Raw genomic sequence first — 19772 nt, 5'->3', positions numbered from 1 at the left:
TAATTCGCCCACGGCTCCCAGCATGCATTTGGAGTCCGAACCGTGCGGTAGGAAACGGACAGTCGCGCAGCATGCTGGGAAGCGAGACCGGCTCTTTTCCCAGGCTTGACTCCCAGACAAGCGAACCCATTTTTTCCGGACTACAATTCCCAGCGGGCTGTGCGCGAGAGGGCGGGCGAGTTCGTCTCCCGGAAGTCCGCTCTAGCCTTCGGTCCCCCAGCAGCTGCCAGAGCCGGAGCCGCCCAGAAGCCGCGGGACCGGGGCCGCTGGGGTCCGGACGGGGGTCGCCATGGTAACGGGGGCGCGCCCACGCTGGGGACGGGGGAAGGGTGGGTCCACGTGCAGGTACTGGAGACTCGGTGGGATACTGACAAGCCGCCCCTGCTGCGGTGCGATGGTCTGGGCCGGGCGCGGGCTCTCGGGATTGGGGCCGATCGAAGGCCGGGGAAGGAGAGAACCGGGAGGTGGCTCTGAGCGCTGGAGTGTACCGGGGCTCTCGAGGCCAGGGAGCTTTGGAGACCAGGTGGCAAGCGGAGAGGGCTGTGCGGGAGGGAGACACTGGAGGTGGCTGGAGGGTTTTGAAACAGGGAGGCAAGAGATCAGGGAGGATCTCAGAGATGGGCAGAAGGAATTGGAGGTGGGGAGGGGACATCCTAAGAGGAGGACTCTGGGAGCGTGGCAGGAGAGTTGAAGAATGGGAGACATTGTGATAGGAGAGAGGGGGGTCTCTAGAGGCAGGAAGCTGACATTGCAGGCGGAGGGGGTGTTGGAACTGGGCCGATACTGCTGATGAGAGAGGTATCTCGAGGGGAAGAGGCTGGACCCTGGAGACGGGAAGTAGACAACTGTAGGGAATGGGGCTCTAATGTCAGGAAAAGTGTGCAATAAAAGGGAGAAGCCTTGGCGTAGGGAATGAATGCTAGAAACGAGTGGGGAGCAATGGAGTAGGTCTTTGCAAGAGGAGGGGTCTTGGAGAATAGGGAGTAGGCATGGAAGTGGGAGAGGTGGGGATGGGGCTTTGGGAACAAGGACTGGGCATTGGATTTGTCACCGCTCCCCGGGGATCGGGATGGGGCGACCTGACAGAGGGCACTGAAACGGAGAAAGCAGGAGTCAAAAGGGAACAGCTCCTGGGTAGGGGGCTTGGAGACAGAGAAAGTTGGGGAGCATCAAGAGGGGACATCAGAGGGGCGAGGATACAGGAGGGAAGGGACTTCTCATTGTGGATTCCCTGAGGTGGAGAGATTCTAATTGGGAGGAGAAACAGGAAGAGGTGTGTGAGGGAACTTAGGAGTAAGAGGCAGAGCTCTCCCTCAGCTGTGTAGACTGGCTTCTATGTCTCTCCTCCCTAGATACCCCATCTATCTCTGGCTCTGCCCCCAGGCTGTGGCTGTGTGGTGTGGGTCCCCCCAACTCCCACCCCACGCCCTTTCCCTGCCTGCCAGGACCCCTGCCCTAGGAAGTGGTTTTCCCTGGTTCAGCAGAAGGGGTTCTTGGAAGGAGAGTGTAATATCCTTTTTCTGTGCAGCCTGATTGGTTGGGGGAGGAGGGATGGAGTGTGTGGAAAGTGAGGCTTAGGAAAGAGAGCAGACTCTCGCCAGTGGGTGGAGGCTCCCACAGGTGAGGGTAAGGGGGCTCAGAGGAAAGCCTTTGGACTCCCAGCTCTGCTTTCTGGCTGTGAGACTTCCTTTCTCTGAGCCTCAGTTTCTTCAGAATCTATAAAACGGGCATAAGCATGCCCATCTCAAACAGAACTGAGCCCAAAGGCAGGCTCCCTAGCTACGTGAACTTGGGCCATGGTTTTCTCAAAGTCAAATGCCGATGAATTATAATATTACTAACAACTAATATTTGTATAACAGTATGTACTAGTCACTGTATTATACCTCTTATATTTAATAACTCATGCAACAGTCTCCTGAGGGAGGTACTCTCGTTATATCCATTATACAGACGGAGAAACTGAGGTCCGGAGAGGTTAAGTAACTTGCCTGCAGACACACAGCCAGCAGTGCCAGGATTCATTCGGGCTCTGGAGTCTGTGTTCTTAGCCACTTGGTCAAATGCCTCAGTCATAATAGCTAATTTTATTGAGCACTCCGTATGTAATAGGCACTATACAAAGCACTTCCGGGATCAACTTGTTCAGTGTTCATAGTAGCCCTATGAGAGTTGAGCTGGCTTTTCAGAATCATAAAAACACATTTCCTAGCCATCACTGATGATGATCGTAGCCGACACCGAGCGAACCTGCTAGTGCCAGCTACTAGACTAAATTTATAAACTTATTTAACCTTCAGAACACCCTGACAAAGTGGGTCTTCTATGGAAACTTGTTTTGCCGGGGTGGGGGGGTGGGGAACTGAGGCTTAGAGGGGCGGATCTTTTGTCCAAGGTCAGGGAGACGAGAGTTGGTGGAGCCTGGGACTTAGTGCCCTAGAAATGACTGCAGAGTTGGCCAGAGAAATCACGGGGGTGTTGGAGGGACCTGGGACAGGAGCGTGTGGCCAGGCCAACCTGGCTGGGCTCTGGGGCATGGCTGAGACCCTTGGAAGACAGGCCGCAGGGACACGTGGGCCCTGTCTCCCCTGTGGGGATGGATGGGGCTGTTGGGCAGGGCCGCCCAGCACTGGCCCGCCCTCCCCACCCCTCTCCCTCCCTCCTCCTCCTGCTGCCCCCAGATCCGCTTCATCCTCATCCAGAACCGGGCAGGCAAGACGCGCCTGGCCAAGTGGTACATGCAGTTTGATGACGATGAGAAGCAGAAGCTGATCGAGGAGGTGCACGCTGTGGTCACTGTCCGAGATGCCAAACACACCAACTTTGTGGAGGTGACGGGAAACTACCCCCCCCCGGCCAAAATGCACCCCCCACTCCCTTGCTACCTTTTGACCCCTCCTTCCCAGCCTCCTGCCCAACCTCTAATGGCAATAACCCCTCACACCCTCCTTACTTACCACATTCATTTATTCAACATGCTTGCGGTCTTCCTTCCTTTGGCGGGTATTTTTTTTTTTTTACGGTACGCGGGCCTCTCACTGCTGTGGCCTCTCCCATCGCGGAGCACAGGCTCCGGACGCGCAGACTCAGCGGCCGTGGCTCACGGGCCCAGCCGCTCCGCGGCATGTGGGATCTTCCCGGTCCAGGGCACGAACCCATGTCCCCTGCATCGGCAGGCGGACTCTCAACCACTGCGCCACCACGGAAGCCCTGGGGGGTACTTTTTAGTGTGAAATTTTTCCGGCGTACAGGTTAGTACAACAGGAGAGAAGTCGATTGCAAACTATCCAGATTTCATAGTATTAAGAGTTTGCTTTTGTTTTTATTTTTATAAATTTATTTATTTATTTATCTAATTTTGGCTGCATTAGGTCTTCGTTGCTGTGCAGGCTTTCTCTAGTTGCGGCGAGCAGGGGCTACTCTTCGTTGCGGTGCGCGGGCTTCTCATTGCGATGGCTTCTCTTGTTGTGGAGCATGGGCTCTAGGCCCGTGGGCTTCAGTAGCTGTGGCTCACGGGCTCTAGAGCGCAGGCTCAGTAGCTGTGGCGCACGGGCTTAGTTGCTCCACAGCATGTGGGGTCTTCCCGGACCAGGGCTCGAACCCATGTGCCCTGCATTGACAGGCAGGTTCTTAACCACTGCGCCACCAGGGAAGTCCTGCATTTTTGTTTTACCTTTTTCTGCCGAACAACTTTTTTTTTTTCTGGTGCCTTTTAAAAACTTAAAATGCTCAAACACACAGAGTAGGGAATGGTATAATGAACCATCCCTTGCTGTAGTGTTTTCCATTAAGTTACAGAGATCATGGGGGAATTCCCTGGCAATCCAGTGGTTAGGATTTCTCACTCTCACTGCCAAGGGCCTGGGTTCAATCCCTGGTTGGGGAACTAAGATCCCATAAACCGTGCAGTGCAGTCAAAACATATATATAAGTTACAGAGACCATGACGTTTCATCCCTAAATGTTTCAGGATACATCTCAGAAAATAAAGACACATCCTTCCATGACCAAAGTACCATCAGGCCTGATAAAATGAGTCATACTTCCTTACTACTATTACTCTAATACCCAATCAAGACTTAAATTTCCCCCAAATCATCAAAACTGATTGTCCAAAGCCAGTCAAGGATCTTGGCGTTGCTTTTGGTTTCCATGTCTCTTTGGTCTCTTTATTGAGATGCCTCCAGCTTTAATTCCCACGAGATTAGCCTGTTCAAGAGACCAGGCTGATTGTCCTGTAGAATTCAACAAATATTAATCAGGGGACTGCTGTGTGCCGGGCACTGTTCTAGGCACTGGTGATACAGCAGGGAACAAAACAGACCCAGTCCCTGCCCTTGGAGAGCTGACAGCTGACATTCTAGTGGGTGGGAGACTGTTAGTGGTGATAGGTGTCAGGGAGAAAAAGGAAGCAGCTGTGGGGGGGTGGAATTGCTGGGGTGTGTACAGCAGGGGCTGGAATGCAGGTTTAGATGCTTTGGTCAGGAGGTCTTCATTGAAGAGGGGCCATTTGAGCCCAGACCTGAAGAAATTGAGGAGTGGAAGGAGATGATATCTGAGAAAGGAACATTTCAAGCCCAGGGAACAGCAAGTGCAAAGACCCTGAGGCAGCAGGAATGTACGGGGGCATTCCTAGAATAGCGAGAAGGCCAGTGTATCTGAGGTGGAGTAAGCCAGGGAGGATGGTGGGAGCAGATGAGATCATTGCAGAAGGCGCAGGGCGTTGTGGGCCATGGTGAGGGCTTGGGCTCTTGCTCTGAGTGAAACGGGAGCCACGGAGGGGTTTTGAGCTGAGGAGCAACATGGGTTGACTTAGGCTTTAGGGATCCCTCTCTAGGGGACAAGAGCAGAAGCAGGGGGACCACTCAGGAGGTGACCTCTGAGGTCCAGGTGAGAGATACTGGTGACTGGCACTGGCATGGAAGCAGTAGGGGTGCTGAGAAGCGTTTTGAAGGTAGAGCCAACTGAAGGGCCAAAGATTGGATGAGGTGTGTGAAAGAAAATGGAGCCACCAGTAGGGGGCGCTGTCACTTTCTCGGATGAGGCCGACTCAGGAAAGAGCAGGTTGAGGTGAAGATCAGCCCTGAGGTGTCTGTTCTCATCCCAGCTGAGATGTCCAGGAGGGGATGAGGGGAGAGGAGCGGGGACGTCAAGGGATGCCCGCTCTCCCGGGGCATCCTGCTGCCGGCGCAGGGTGGGTCCCACACTGAGTGCTAGAAACGGCAGCAACTGAGGGACCCAGAGAGGGGCAGGGAGGCCCGAATAGACAGGAGTAGCCAGAAAGGCTGGTGGGTCAGGTGAAACTGTCACAAGGGGGCCTGACCATCTTAGGTTGCTCCCAATCCAGGCCCACTCCAGCATGTAGCCCTGTGCAGGGCAGTGCTGGTGACACAGTGGTGACAGGAAAGAGCCAGAAGGATGATAGCAGGAAAGGGCGAATTTCAAGAAAGGAAGAGTGCTGCTCAGCGTCAGATCCTGCCAGGGCCACACCAGCTATGACAGTCAGTTGGTAACTTCTCCAGATCAAGGTTTCCTGCCCACTTGGCTTCCTGTCTTGAACCCTCAACTCCAGAGCAGGGGCCTTCAAACATTTGATCATGTATCTGTATCAGTTTAAAAAAAAAGTAGAGGGCTTCCCTGGCGGCGCAGTGGTTGGGAGTCCACCTGCTAATGCAGGGGACGCAGGTTCATGCCCCGGTCTGGGAGGATCCCGCATGCCGCGGAGCGGCTGGGCCCGTGAGCCATGGCCGCTGAGCCTGCGCGTCTGGAGCCTGTGTTCCACAGCAGGAGAGGGCACAGCGGTGAGAGGCCCGTGTACTGCAAAAAAAAAAAAAAAAAAGAGTTAGCACCCTGATATATTCTTTTTTCTTTAATTTTTTTTATTACTATTTTTAAAATTGGGGTATAGTTGTTTTAGTTTCTACTGTTCAGCGAAGTGGAGTCCCCTGTGCTATACAGCAGGTTCTCATTAGTTATCTATTTTATACCTATTAGTGTATATATGTCAATCCCAATCTCCCAATTCATCCCACCACCACCCCCTTTCCCCCGTTGGTGTCCATATGTTTGTTCTCTATGTCTATGTCTCTATTTCTGCCTTGCAAACCGGTTCCTCTGTACCATTTTTCTAGATTCCACATATATGCGTTAATATACAATATTTGTTTTTCTCTTTCTGACTTACTTCACTCTGTACAACAGTCTCTAGGTCCATCCACGTCTCTACAAATGACTCAATATCGTTCCTTTTTATGGCTGAGTAATATTCCTTTGTATATGTGTACCACATCTTTATCCATTCGTCTGTCGTCAATGGGAATTTAGGTTGCTTCCATGACCTGGCTATTGTAAATAGTGCTGCACTGAACATTGAGGTGCCCGTGTCTTTTTTTTTTTTTTTTTGGCTGCATTGGGTCTTCGTTGCTGCATGTGGGCTTTCTCTAGTTGTGGCGAGTAGGGGCTACTCTTCATTGCGGTGCACAGTCTTCTCATTGCGGTGGCTTCTCTTGTTGCAGAGCATGGGCTAGGTGCGTGGGCTTCAGTAGTTGAGGCACGCGGGCTCAGTAGTTGTGGCTTACGGGCTCTAGAGCGCAGGCTCAGTAGTTGTGGCGCACGTGTGGGCTTTCTACACTGTTCCATTGATCTATATTTTTGTTTTAGTGCCAGTACCATACTGTCTTTATTATTGTAGCTTTGTAGTATAGTCCAAAGTCAGGGAGTCTGATTCCTCCAGCTCTGTTTTTTTTCCTTAAGATTGCTTTGGCTCTTCGGTGTCTTTTGTGTCTCCATACAAATGTTAAGATTTTTTTGTTCTAGTTCTGTGAAAAATGCCATTGGTAATTTGATAGGGATTGCATTCAATCTGTAGATTGCTTTGGGTAGTACAGTCATTTTCAGAGTATTGATTCTTCTAATCCAAGAACATGGTATATCTCTCCATCTGTTTGTGTCATCTTTGATTTCTTTCATCAGTGTCTTATAGTTTTCTGACTACAGGTCTTTTACCTCCTTAGGTAGGTTTATTCTTGATATAGTCTTACTAATCCATGGATTATGTGCAGGAACTACTGTAATAATATTAGAAAACATACTGGGAATTCCTTGGCGGTCCAGTGGTTAGGACTCTGCGCTTTCACTGCCAAGGGTGCAGGTTCAATCCCTGGTCAGGGAACTAAGATCCCACAAGCTGAGCAGCGTGGCCAAAAACAGTTAGAGAACATACTCAAAGTATAGGAATTAACAAAAGGATACAGTAGGAAAAAAATAAATAAAAATCAGGGACTTGAGTACTTCCCTGGTGGTGCAGTGGTTAGGAATCCACCTGCCAATGCAGGGGACAAGGGTTTGAGCCCTTGTCCAGGAAGATCCCACATGCCATGGAGCAGCTAAGCCCGTGTGCCACAACTACTGAGCCTGCGCTCTAGAGCCTGCGAGCTGCAACTACTGAGCCTATTTGCTGCAACTACTGAAGCCCACGCACCTAGAGCCCATGCTCTGCAACAAGAGAAGCCAAGCATAATGAGAAGCCCACGCACTGCAACAAAGAGCAGCCCCCACTCGCCGCAACTAGAGAAAGCCTGCGCGCAGCAACGGAGACCCAACGCAGTGAAAAATATATATATAAATAAAAATAAATTTATTAAAAAAAAAGAAAAAAAAATCAGGGACTTGTGTTGGCTTTTGCAGTCGCCACCAGGTGGCGACACACGCACACACGCCAGGCTGGCTTTTTCAGATTTTGGCCAAAGACATGGAACTTTTCAAGCCAGTATTCATATCTCTATGTGTCTATCACTTTATCTACTTACACATGCGTATAAAATTAGAGTCTGCGTCCCTGGTTCACGCATATTTATTCGTGGATTGTGTGTATGTGATAAGGTAGTAATATTTGTATTTATATTACGGTTCAGTTAAGGGCAAGGCTGAGATTGTCTTGGTTACAGGTGGTGAGTGTGCACTGCCCAGCACAAAGCCTGCCACACAGTAAGTACTCAGGCAGTGTTTGTGGAATGATTGAGTAGATTAGTTCCAGGCTGAGGAGTTTGACTCTCTTCAGAGGCAACAGGGAGCCACAGAAAGAGGGGAATGGACACCGTGGAACACCCCTGCCTCTCTCTCTGGGCTCTGGGCTTTTGCATAGTCTGTTCCCTCTGCCTAAAGCACTCCTGCCCGTTCACTCCTACTCATCCTCCAGATCTCAGTCCAGATGCCCCCTCCTCCAGGAAGCCCTCCCGGACCCCCATCCTGGGTCAGCTGCCTGCCCCCTTGGGACTCTCACAGTCTAGCCCTGCTCACTTAGGGGATGACTGAGGATGAATCTGTCTCCGCTGGACAGTCAGCCCTAGGCAGGGAGGGCCAGGACCACTGTGTCCCCAGCACAAGGCCAGACACAGAACAGGGCCTCAGGGACCACACGTGGAACGCAGGACTGAATATGTTGGGTCCACCCTGCCCAGCACACTGGGTCCTGGGCACACCCTGTCACTGACTATCTGCCTCTCTGCTCCGCAGTTCCGGAACTTCAAGATCATTTACCGACGCTACGCCGGCCTCTACTTCTGCATCTGTGTGGATGTCAACGACAACAACCTGGCCTACCTGGAGGCCATCCACAACTTTGTGGAGGTGCACAGGCGGGCGGGCGCCGTCCCTCGCATCCCCTCTGTTGGGATGCACGGGCCCTCCTTGCCCTCCCCTCAGAGGCGGGGGGCGGAGGGCCACTGTCTTTTTCTGCCCTCCTCGATGTTTCCTCTGGTCTCTGTCTCTCCCCTTTCCTCAGCTTCTCTCTGCCTTTTTTTTTGCCGTCTCATTCTGATGCCCTCTGTTCCTGTCTCTGTGTGTGTGTCTCTCTCTCCCTGCCCATCTCTCACCACCTCTGTCTTCCTCTCCCAGGTCTTAAATGAATATTTCCACAACGTCTGTGAACTGGACCTGGTGTTCAACTTCTACAAGGTGGGCTCCTGGTGAAGATGAGATGAGGAGGGGGCCGGAGGAGGGGGAAGGAGGGTGGGCTGGACCCCCGCAGCCGCCCCGGTGCCTCTGCGGGGATCTGTTTCCTGGCCCTCGGGCATCAGAGCCCCCAGCCCCCAAGGTTTAGACCAGCATCCTGGGGGTCTCCCCACCTCTCACACCAGGGTCTCCCCTCACCCTCCCTTCACTCAGGTTTACACGGTCGTGGACGAGATGTTCCTGGCCGGCGAAATCCGAGAGACCAGCCAGACGAAGGTGCTTAAACAGCTGCTGATGCTGCAGTCCCTGGAGTGAGGGCGGGCCGGCCCCTCCCGCCCCCGGTCCTGCCCCCGGTCGAGCCTGCTCCCTTCCCCTTTCCAGGCCCGGGGTCCACCCCAGCAGCCCCGTCCCTCAGCTGCCCCGGAGGAAGACACCCAGCCGGGTCTGGGCCACAAGGGAAGGGGCCGCCCCCCACGGCCTCTGGGCCCCAGCTGTGGGCGGAGGCCACTTTGCGTGTACCGAGTAACCATGCCGTTGTCGTGTGATGCCATGAGTGCGTGCGTGGAGCCCCCAGTAAACCTGTGGTCCCCGCCTGGCCTCGTGTCTTTTGAGCCCTTGCCTATCTTCCCTGGGAACCAGGGGCAACTCCGGACGCCCTGCCATCAGTGCATCAGGCAGTCAGTCAACAAACACTCCTCGTGAGAATTCCCTGGTGGTCCAGTGGTTAGGACTCTGAGCTTTCACGGCAGGGGTCCTGGGTTCAATCCCTGGTTGGGGAACTGTGATCCCACAAGCCGTGCAGGGCAGTCAAGAAGAGAAAAACACACACAAAACAACCCCAACGAACTGCTCGTGCTGAGGTTGGGGGAGGGGGAGTGCAGATGCTTTCCCACCCTTTTCTGCCCACAGAGGGCTGCTGGGACTGGAAGCGGTGACGGATCTCGACACTGAGCACTTGCTACTAAAATAATGATGTTCCGGGCCAACACCGATGTCTCTCAGGCACCGTTCTAAGCCTTGACATGTAGTGCCTTACTTAGTCCTCGCAAGATGATGAGTAAGGGACTGTTAGTAGCCCCATTTTCCAGAGGAGATCACTGAGCTCAGAGAAGGTTACAAGACTCATTCAAGGTCACGTGGCAAGTCTGCAGATGAACCAGGTTGCTTTTGAGCCCAGGCAGGCGGCTCCAGAATCCTTGTTCTTAACCACTAGGCCAGAGGTGCAGGCGTTGGGCCCAGTGTTCAGTGGTTCTCAGCAATGGCACTACTGGCACTTGGGGTAGGAAGATTCTTCACTGTGTAAGACTGTCCACCTCCATCTGCCAAGTGCCAGTACCAAGTGGCCCTCAGCACTTGTGACAACAGAAAACACTCCTGCATATTTCTTTTTTTTTCTTTTCTTTTCTTTCTGGCTGCACCGTGTGGCTTCTGGGATCTTAGTTCCCCAACCAGGAAATGAACCCAGCACCATGTCAGTGAAAGCGCCGAGTCCTAACCACTAGACCACCAGGGAAGTCCCCGCATGTGTTTCTAGTGCCCTCTGGAGGGGCTGTGCCCCTTCCCCCCATGCCCACCGAGAGCAGAGTGATGGCCGCTGGCTGCAGCCATGACTGTCATCCTTGGTAGAGCTGAGAATGCTAGGCACCTCCCGTCCACTTGCATTAATGTGACAGCTTCGCGTCAGTCTCCCAACTTCAGGGGGTAGGTTGTGTCTCAGCTCAGCTACATACACACTATGCAACCTTGGGGTAAGTCACTTAACCTCTCTTGCCTCTGTTTCTTCATCTGGAAAGTGAGTCGACTATGGTTTTTAATCTCATGATGTGTGCTTGAGGAGTAAATGAGTTAATCCTGGGACAGTTTAGGGTAGTACCTCGCATCAGTAAGCATGCCTTCACTGCACAGACATCACGGGCCTGCTGTGTGCAAAGCCCTGCGAGAGAAAAGATGTTTATAGATGTGAACGGTGAGCACTGACTCTAATCATTGTCATTTTCCATGTGGGACACAGAGGCTTGGGGAGGTGGATTCCCTTCTAGATACAATCACTCCAACAGTGTAGTCGTTTCTTGTTGCTGCTGTAACAAGTTATCACAAACTTGGTGGCTTAAACTAACAGGACTTTGAGACTGACCACCCTGGAGGGGTGAGGGTGTCAGGGGGGGCACCCAGGCTGAGGCCTGGATCTTCGGCTGGGTGACGGGGTGGGAGGTAATGTCCTTCCCAAGATGGGGAAAGAGCAGGTTGGAGGAATACGCCAAGGTTATTAGAACGTGGAGAGTGTTTTAACTTCCTAAGGCTGCTGTAACAAATGACCACAAACTAGGTGGCTTAGAACAAGAGGAATTGATTCCGTCTCAGTTCTAGAGGCCAGAAATTTGAAATCCAGGTGTCAACAGGGCCGTGTTCCCTCTGAAGGCTCTGGGGGAAGATGCTTCCTTATCTCTTCCAGCTTCTCATGGCCCCTGACATTCCTTGGCTTGTGGCTGCATCCCTCCAATCTCTGCATCTTCACATGGTCTTTCCTCTATGTCTGCATCTTCTACTCTTCTATCTCTTATAGGGACACTTGTCATTGGATTTAGGGCCCACCCAGATAATCAAGGATGGTCTCATCTCAAGGTCTTTAACTTAATTACATCTGCAAAGATGTAATTTTTTTTCAAATAAAGTCACACTCATAAGCTCCAGGATGTGGACATGTTTTGGGGGCTACCATCAACCCACTAGAGTGAGTGTGAGCTCTTGGGGGTCACCCAGGAAAGGACCAGGAGGCCTTTGGACACACAGACCTGAGGCTCACAGAGGGAAGGATGCAGAGAACGTTTGCTTATTTGTGCATTCAACAAATGTTTTTCGGGCACCTACTATGAGCCAGTCACTGTTTTAGCACCAGGGGATACAGCAGTGGGCAGAACAAATCCCCTGCCCTCAGAGAGCTCAGTCCCCTGAGGGTGATGGGGCAATGCATAAAGAAGCAAGTCCATGTCTGGTATGTCAGAAAGTGAGGCAAATGGAGGCAAATCAAACAATGAGGACAGGGCTTCCCTGGTGGTGCAGTGGTTGAGAGTCCGCCTGCCGATGCAGGTGACGCGGGTTCGTGACCCGGTCCGGCAAGATCCCACATGCCGCGGAGCGGCTGGGCCCGTGAGCCATGGCCGCTGAGCCTGCGCGTCCAGAGCCTGTGCTCTGCAACGGGAGAGGCCATAACAGTGAGAGGCCTGCGTACCACAAAAAAAAAAAACAAAAAAAAAAAAACGAGGACAGAAGGAAGCCTGGCAGATGGCACTACTATTCTAGATGGATGGTCAGGAGGGCCTGGCTGGAGGAGGTGACATTTGAGCTGAGACTGAAGGAGGTGAGGGAAGGAGCCATGGGAAATTTCAGGGAAAGAGTATTGTAGGCAGAAGAAACAGTGAGTGCAAAGTCCCTGGGGCGGAACATGCAAGGAGGCCAGTATAGCCGGAACAGAGTGAGCAAAAGGGACAGTGGAGGCGACGTGTTCATAAAATAGAAGGATTAGAGGTGGAAGACAGAATACACAAGGTCAGACCTGCTGTGGTGAGGACATTGGGTTTATTCTGTGTGAGATGAGAGCCATCCGGAAGGACATTTTTTTTGGAGGGTTTGGGAGAGGGTGGTAACGACCTTATTGAGATATAACTCACATACCATACATTGTATAGTATGTAATTCGCCCATTTAAAATGTACAATTCAGTTGGTTTTTCTTCCTGTCTTTCTTTCTTTTTGCAGCTTGCAGGATCTTAGTTCCCCGACCAGGGATCAAACCTGGGCCCTCGGCAGTGAAAGCGCCGAGTCCTAACCATTGGGCCGCCAGGGAATTCCCCAATTCAGTTTTTTTTTTTTTAAAAGAATATTCAGAGTTGTTTTACTGTCATCACAATCCACTTCAGAACATTTCATCACCCCCCAAAAAAAACAGTACCCTGAACTATCATCCCTCAATCCCTCCATCCCCTTTCCCCAGCCCTAGGTAATCTACTAATCCACAATCTACTCTCTCTGTGGATTTGCCCATTCTGGACATTTCATAGAAATGGAATCATACAATATGTGGGGCACGGGAATGTTTTGAGCCAAGGAGGGACGATAGTCTGACATCTGACACAGGAAGCCAAGGGTGGGAGCCAGGAGCCAGTGAGGAGGTGATCGCAGCGATCCAGGCGAGAGGTGACGCTGGCTTCGGACAAGGTGGGGGCAAAGCGATGGAAGTAGAAGTGATCGGATTCTGGACACATTTTAAAGGTGGAATCAGTAGGATTTGCTGACGGTTTGATGTAGGGTGGGAGAGAAGTCAGGGATCGCTCACAATTTTACAACCCGAGCGTCTGGAAGACTGGAATCACCTTTTCCAGAAGCAAGAAGACAGTGGGGGGATTATGTCAAGTTTGAGCTCCTGGGCCTCCAAGGGGAGATGCTGCGGAGGCAGTGATTGTGTGGGTCTGGGGTTCGGGAGAGAGATCCAGGGCGAAGATAGACATTTGAAAGCACCAGATGTCATTTACTGCCATGAGATCAGCTGAGATCACCAAGGGAACAGGTGTGAAGACAGACGATATCTGCAGAATGAGATCAGGGAAAAGAGAAGAAATCAGAAAACGAGACAGAGAAGGAACAGCCAATGAGAAGGAAAACCATCTAGTGCAGCTTCCTAGAATCAAGGGAAAAAAGCGTGCCCAGGAGGAGGGTGTATTCACGCGTTAAACGCTGTTGAGATCACCGCAGCTCTATGAGAATGGCTCATTTAAAAATACCGAATGCATGGGATTTCCCTGGCCGTCCAGAGTTTAAGACTCCGCGCGCTTCCAATGCAAGGGGCGTGGGTTCCATCCCTGGGTGGGGAACTAAGATCCCACATGCCTCCTGGTGCGGCCAGGAAAAAAAAAAAAAATACCGAGTGCAGGCAAGCACCCAGGGCAACCGGAACTCTCGTACATTGCCGGTGGGAACACAAAATGGGGCAGGTTCTCTCGAATGGTCTGGCAGGTTCTTATAAAGTTAAACATTACACTTACTTTATGACTCAGCAATCCCTCTCCTATCTGTTTACCCAAGAGAAATAAAAACTGATGTGCAAAATTTCTATATGAACCAAAGTTAAATGAAGACCTATGTGCACGCAAAAACTTGTCCATGAATGCTCCTAGCAGCGTTATTCACAGTAGCCAAAAGGGGGAGACAACGCAGAGACCCATCAACTGATGAAAGGATAAATAAGATATTCTATGTCCACACAATCAATTCTTTTTCAGCCATAAAAAGAAAGAAGCATTGATATGTACTAGAACATGGAGGAACTCTGAAAACGTATGCTGACTGACAGAAGCCAGTCATAAAAGACCGCGTTTTGTATGATTCTATTTATATGAAATTTCCAGAAGAGGCAAATCCCTGTCGACAGAAAGTAAAGTAATGATTGGGAAGGGTCGCGGAGAATGGGCTTTGGAGGTTGATAGCCAGAGGGTACAGGGCTTCTTTTCGAGGCGATGAAAATGTTCTAAAATCGGTTGGTGATGGTTGCACAACTCCATGAACATACGAAAAATCATTGAATTGTACACTTTTTTTTTTGTCTTTTCTATTTTTTTTTTAAAGATTTAATTTTATTTATTTTTTTGGCTGTGTTGGGTCTTCGTTGCTGCGCGCGGGCTTTCTCTAGTTGCGGCGAGCGGGGGCTACTCTTCGTTGCGGTGTGCGGGATTCTCATTGCGGTGGCTTCTCTTGTCGTGGAGCACGGGCTCTAGGCCCGCGGGCTTCAGTAGTTGTGGCGCGCGCGGACTCAGTAGTTGTGGCATGCGGGCTTCAGTAGTTGTGGCTCGCGGGCTCTAGAGTGCAGGCTCAGTAGTTGTGGCGCACAAGGCTTAGTTGCTCCGCGGCATGTGGATCTTCCAGGACCAGGACTCGAACCCGTGTCCCCTGCATTGGCAGGTGGATTCTCATCCACTGCGCCTGTGTTTTTGAACTGTATGCTTTAAATGGGCTTATTGAATGGTGTGTGAGTTATAGCTTAATAATGCTTAATCACAATAATGAATGAATAAATGAGTAAAATAAATAAATAAAATTTACCTTGCAGTTGCAAACAGAAAAACAAACCCCCAAACCCCAGCGTGTTACTGTTTACAGTGGCTTTATTCATAAGCACAACAAATCGGAAACAATCCAAATGTCCTTCAACAACTAAATGGATAAACAAACTGCGGTCCATCCAGGCGATGGACTATTCTTCAGCATGGGTAAGGAAAGCAGCTGGTACATTCAACAACGTGGATGAATCTCAAATCTCAAATATTTATGCTGAGGGAGAAAAGCCAAACCTGGAAGGCTACATGCTGTGTAATTCCATCATACGACATTGTTATAAAAGCGAAGTGACTGGGAATTCCCTGGCGGTCCAGTGGTTAGGACTCTGCACTTTCACTGCCAAGGGCCTGGGTTCAATCCCCAGTCAGGGAACTAAGATACTGCAAGATGTGTGGTGAGGCCAAAAAAAAAAAAATAAAGCCAAGTGACTGAGGACAGATTAGGGTTTTCCAGGGGCTGGGAGTGAGCTGGGGGCTCAGTCAAAGCAGAGCATGAGGGAACTTTTGAGGGGTGATGGAATTCTTCCATATCTCCATTGTGAGGGTGGTTATCTGACCTTCTGCCCTGTCAAAGCTAATGGAAATGTCCACTAAAAAGGGTGAATTTTAGTATATGCACCTTATACCCCCATCATCTGACAAAAATGCTTCTGAAGCCCAAATGTTGATCAACTGATGAATGGATAAGCAAAATCTGGTATATCCATACAAGAGAGTATTATCCAGCCATTGAAAAGGATGAAGTTCTGGGAATTACCTGGCAGTCCAGTGGTTAGGACTCTGCACGTCCACTGCAGGGGGCACTGGTTCAATCCCTGGTCCAGGAACTAAGATCCCACATGCCAGCACGTTAGAAAAAAGGGAAAAAAAGAAAGAAAGAAAGAAAAAGGGAAGGAATGAAGTTCTGATGCATTCTACGACACGGATGAACCTTAAAAATATTATGTCAAGTGACAGAAGCCAGACACAAGAGGCCACAGAATGTATGATTCCATGCAGTATAGAAAATATTTAGAATAGGCAACTCCTTAGATACAGAAGGTGCATTAGTGGTTGTCAGGGGCTGGGCTATTGGGGGAGGAATGGGGAGTCACTGTTTAACACACACAGGGTTTCCTTTTTCGGGCGATGAAAATGTTCTGGAGCTGGATAATGATGACGGTTGCACAATCTAGTAACTATATGAAACACGACTGAATCACTCACTTTAAAAAGGTGAATTTGGGGGACTTCCCTGGTGGCGCAGGGGTTAAGAATCTGCCTGCCAATGCAGGGGACATGGATTCGATCCCTGGTTCGGGAAGATCCCACACGCCATGGAGCAACTAAGCCCGTGCGCCACAAGTACTGAGCCTGCGCTCTAGAGCCGTGAGCCACAACTACTGAGCCCATGTGCTGCAACTACTGAAGCCCACGTGCCTAGAGCCCATGCTCCGCAACAAGAGAAGCCACAGCAATAAGAAGCCCATGGACCGCAACGAGGTGTAGCCCCTGCTCTCTGCAACTAGAGAAAGCCTGCGCACAGCAATGAAGACCCAACGCAGCCAAAAATCAATCAATCAATCAAATTTTTTTTAAAAAAAGGTGAATTTGGGGAATTTCCTGGTGGTCCAATGGTTAGGACTCAGCACTTTCACTGCAGGGGCCCGGCTTCGATCCCCAGTTAAAAAAAAAGGCGAATTTTATGTGGTGGAATGGAATACTACTCAGCCATTACAAAGAATGAAATAATGCCACTTGCGGCAACATGGATGGACCTAGAGATTATCACACTAAGCGAAGTAAGTCAGACAGGGAAAGACAAGTATCATATGATATTGCTTATATGTGGAATCTAAAATATGACGCAAATGAACATATCTACAAAGCAAAAGCTGACTCACAGACATAAGAGAACAGACTTGTAGTTGCCAAGGGGGAGGGGGTGGGGGAGGGAAGGATTGGGAGTTTGGGGTTAGTGGATGCAAACTATTACAATGAGATGGAGGGGCAACAGGGTCCTACTGTGTAGCTCAGGGAACTATATTCAATATCCTGTGATAGAGATTTCCCTGGTGGCGCAGTGGTTAAGACTCCATGCTCCCGATGCAGAGGGCCCGCAGTTTGATATCGGGTCAGGGAACTAGATCCCACATGCATGCCACAACTAAGAGTTTGCATGCCACAACTAAGGAGTCCAGGCTCTGGACATGCAGGCTCAGTGGCCATGGCTCACAGGCCTAGCCGCTCCGTGGCATGTGGGATCTTCCCGGACCGGGGCATGAACCCGTGTCCCCTGCATTGGCAGGTGGGCTCTCAACCACTGCGCTACCAGGGAAGCCCTCCCCCACTCTTTTAATGCAAACGATGGTATATTGATCAGACAATTTCTTCACCTTGGAGATGATTCCAAAGGAGTAGGTAAAGAACTTTGTTATTCCTTTAGCAGTGTGTGTGGTAGAGAAAGATTTCTTAGGATACAAAAAGTACTAACTTTTTGTACTAAAATAGTACAAAAGGAATATTTAGTACAAATAATATTTGTACTAAAATAAAAGACTGCATTAAAAGTAAAACCTCTGGGCATCAAAAGATCCCAAAAACAAAATGAAAAGATGAGCCACAAGTTGTGAGAAGATATTTACAACACATGTAACTGACAGAGGGATTCATATCCACAATATATAAAGAACTCCTACAAATCAATAAGAAAAAGACAGAGAGCAGAATGGGAAAATGTGCAAAAGAGGGAGGGGAAAACAGCTTCAGAAGTCCTGGCAGATGGGGAAAGGGGGCAGGTTATGCACATGGGGTGGGAGATTGGATCTCTACCTCAAGCCACACACTCAAAATAGCTGAGATGTGGCCCATCAGTAGTAGTTATCAGTGACCTGAGTGAAGGAGGGCCTGGCAGAAGAGTGTGGGAGCCTCAGTAACAGGGCTGAGAGTGAATTCAAGGTGGAGATGGGAGAGATTATTTCTTTCTGGCCTGGGGAAGGGAGAGGCCGGCTCAGCCCAGAGGGAAAATGTTAGGTGAAAGACTGGCTCCATGCCTGACACCTGCCTGAGTCTTGTCGAGGTTGGGTCAGCCTTGCCTTTCCTTCCCTGTGATGCAATCCTGCCCTTGTCTGACAACATCCTCTTTATTTATTTATTTTTTTGATATCTTTATTGGAGTATAATGGCTTTACAATGTTGGTTAGTTTCTGCTGTACAACAAAGTGAATCAGCTCTATGTATACATATATCCCCATATCCCCTTCCTCTTGAGTCTCCCTCCCACCCTCCCTATTCCACCCCTCTAGGTCGTCACAAAGCCCTGAGCTGATCTCCCTGTGCTGTGCAGCAGCTTCCCACTAGCTATCTATTTTATATTTAGTAGTGTGTATATGTCCATGCCACTCTCTCATTTTGTCCCAGCTTCCCCTCCCACCCCCGACATGTCCTCAAGTCTGTTTTCTACATCTGTGTCTTTATTCCTGCCCTGCCACTAGGTTCATCAGTACTGTTTTTTTAGATTCCATATATATGTGTTAGTATACGGTATTTGTTTTTCTCTTGCTGACTTACTTCACTCTGTATGACAGACTGTAGGTCCATCCACCTCATTACAAATAATTCAATTTCGTTCCTTTTCATATGGTTGAGTAATATTCCATTGTATATATGTACCACATCTTCTTTATCCATTCTTCTGTCAATGGACACTTAGGTTGCTTCCAATGCCTGGCTATTGTAAATAGTGCTGCACTGAACATTGTGGTGCGTGACTCTTTTTGAATTATGGTTTCCTCAGGGTATATGCCCTGTAATGGGATTGCTGGGTCGATGGTAGTTCTATTTTTAGTTTTTTAAGGAACCTCCATACTGTCCTCTGTAGTGGCTTTTATTAATTTACATGCCCGCCAACAGTGCAAGAGAGTTCCCTTTTCTCCACACCCTCTCCAGCGTTTATGACAACATCCTCTTTAACTGACATAGTACATACAGGTCAGGCACTTTCTCATGTGTGGCTGGGAGCTGAGTGCTTTGAGTACCCTATTTCCTTCAGTGGCACGGAGACCACCATCCTTCCAGGTGGTTAGGCTGGAAGCTTTGAAGGGATCCATGCGTCTTCTCTGCTTCTCACACCCCATGTCCCAGCCAGCAGGAAATCCCGTTGGCTTGACCTTCAACATGTATCCAAAGTCTGACTCCCAAACTACCACCCTGGTCCAGCTGCCAGCATCTCCCACCTAGACTATGGCAGTCGCCTCCTTGCTGCTTCTGCCCTTGCCTGCAACAGAAAGTCCCCTGCCTGCTAGCAGAATCCTTCTATGGGAAGTGAATGATGTCACTTCCCTCCTCAAATTCCTCCTGTGGCTTCCGCCTCAGTCAGCACGACCCATGAGGTGCCTGTCCCCTCTCTAACCTCCTCTCTCCCCCTCCCCTTCTCTCATTCTATTCCAGGCACACTGGCCTCATTGCTCTGCTTTGACCTTACCGTGCACAGTCCTGCCTCAGGGCCTTTGCACTTTCTGTTCCTCTGCCTAGGACCCCCTTCCCCCGGATTTTTGTGTGGCTCATTTGCTCACCTCCTTCAGGTCTCTGCTCAAACGTCACCTCCTCAGTTGGGCCTTCCTGACCTCACCAAAGAAAATAGTTATCCTTGTCTTCATACATCATATCACCATTTATCTCAGAACCTATTTTATTTCTTGATTTCTTCCCACTACATTTATTACCACTAGATGTG

General features: G+C 50.1%; 1 protein-coding gene across 1 annotated transcript; it reads left to right on the top strand.

The window, feature by feature from the left end:
• The first annotated feature begins 210 nt into the window (after nucleotides 1-210).
• Nucleotides 211-9537, top strand: AP2S1 (adaptor related protein complex 2 subunit sigma 1). Its single transcript, XM_082862017.1, has 5 exons — nucleotides 211-292; nucleotides 2682-2831; nucleotides 8515-8628; nucleotides 8896-8955; nucleotides 9166-9537. The coding sequence occupies exons 1-5, from the start codon at nucleotides 290-292 to the stop codon at nucleotides 9265-9267; spliced, it is 429 nt and encodes a 142-aa protein (XP_082718143.1). The 5' UTR covers nucleotides 211-289; the 3' UTR covers nucleotides 9268-9537.
• The last annotated feature ends 10235 nt before the right edge of the window (nucleotides 9538-19772 follow it).

The sequence above is a fragment of the Leucopleurus acutus genome (assembly GCF_964270905.1).
Source record: "Leucopleurus acutus genome assembly, chromosome: 20".
Classification (NCBI taxonomy): domain Eukaryota; kingdom Metazoa; phylum Chordata; class Mammalia; order Artiodactyla; family Delphinidae; genus Leucopleurus; species Leucopleurus acutus.
The sequence above is the reverse complement of the archived record's forward strand: the minus strand, read 5'-3'. Positions and strand labels throughout refer to the sequence as shown.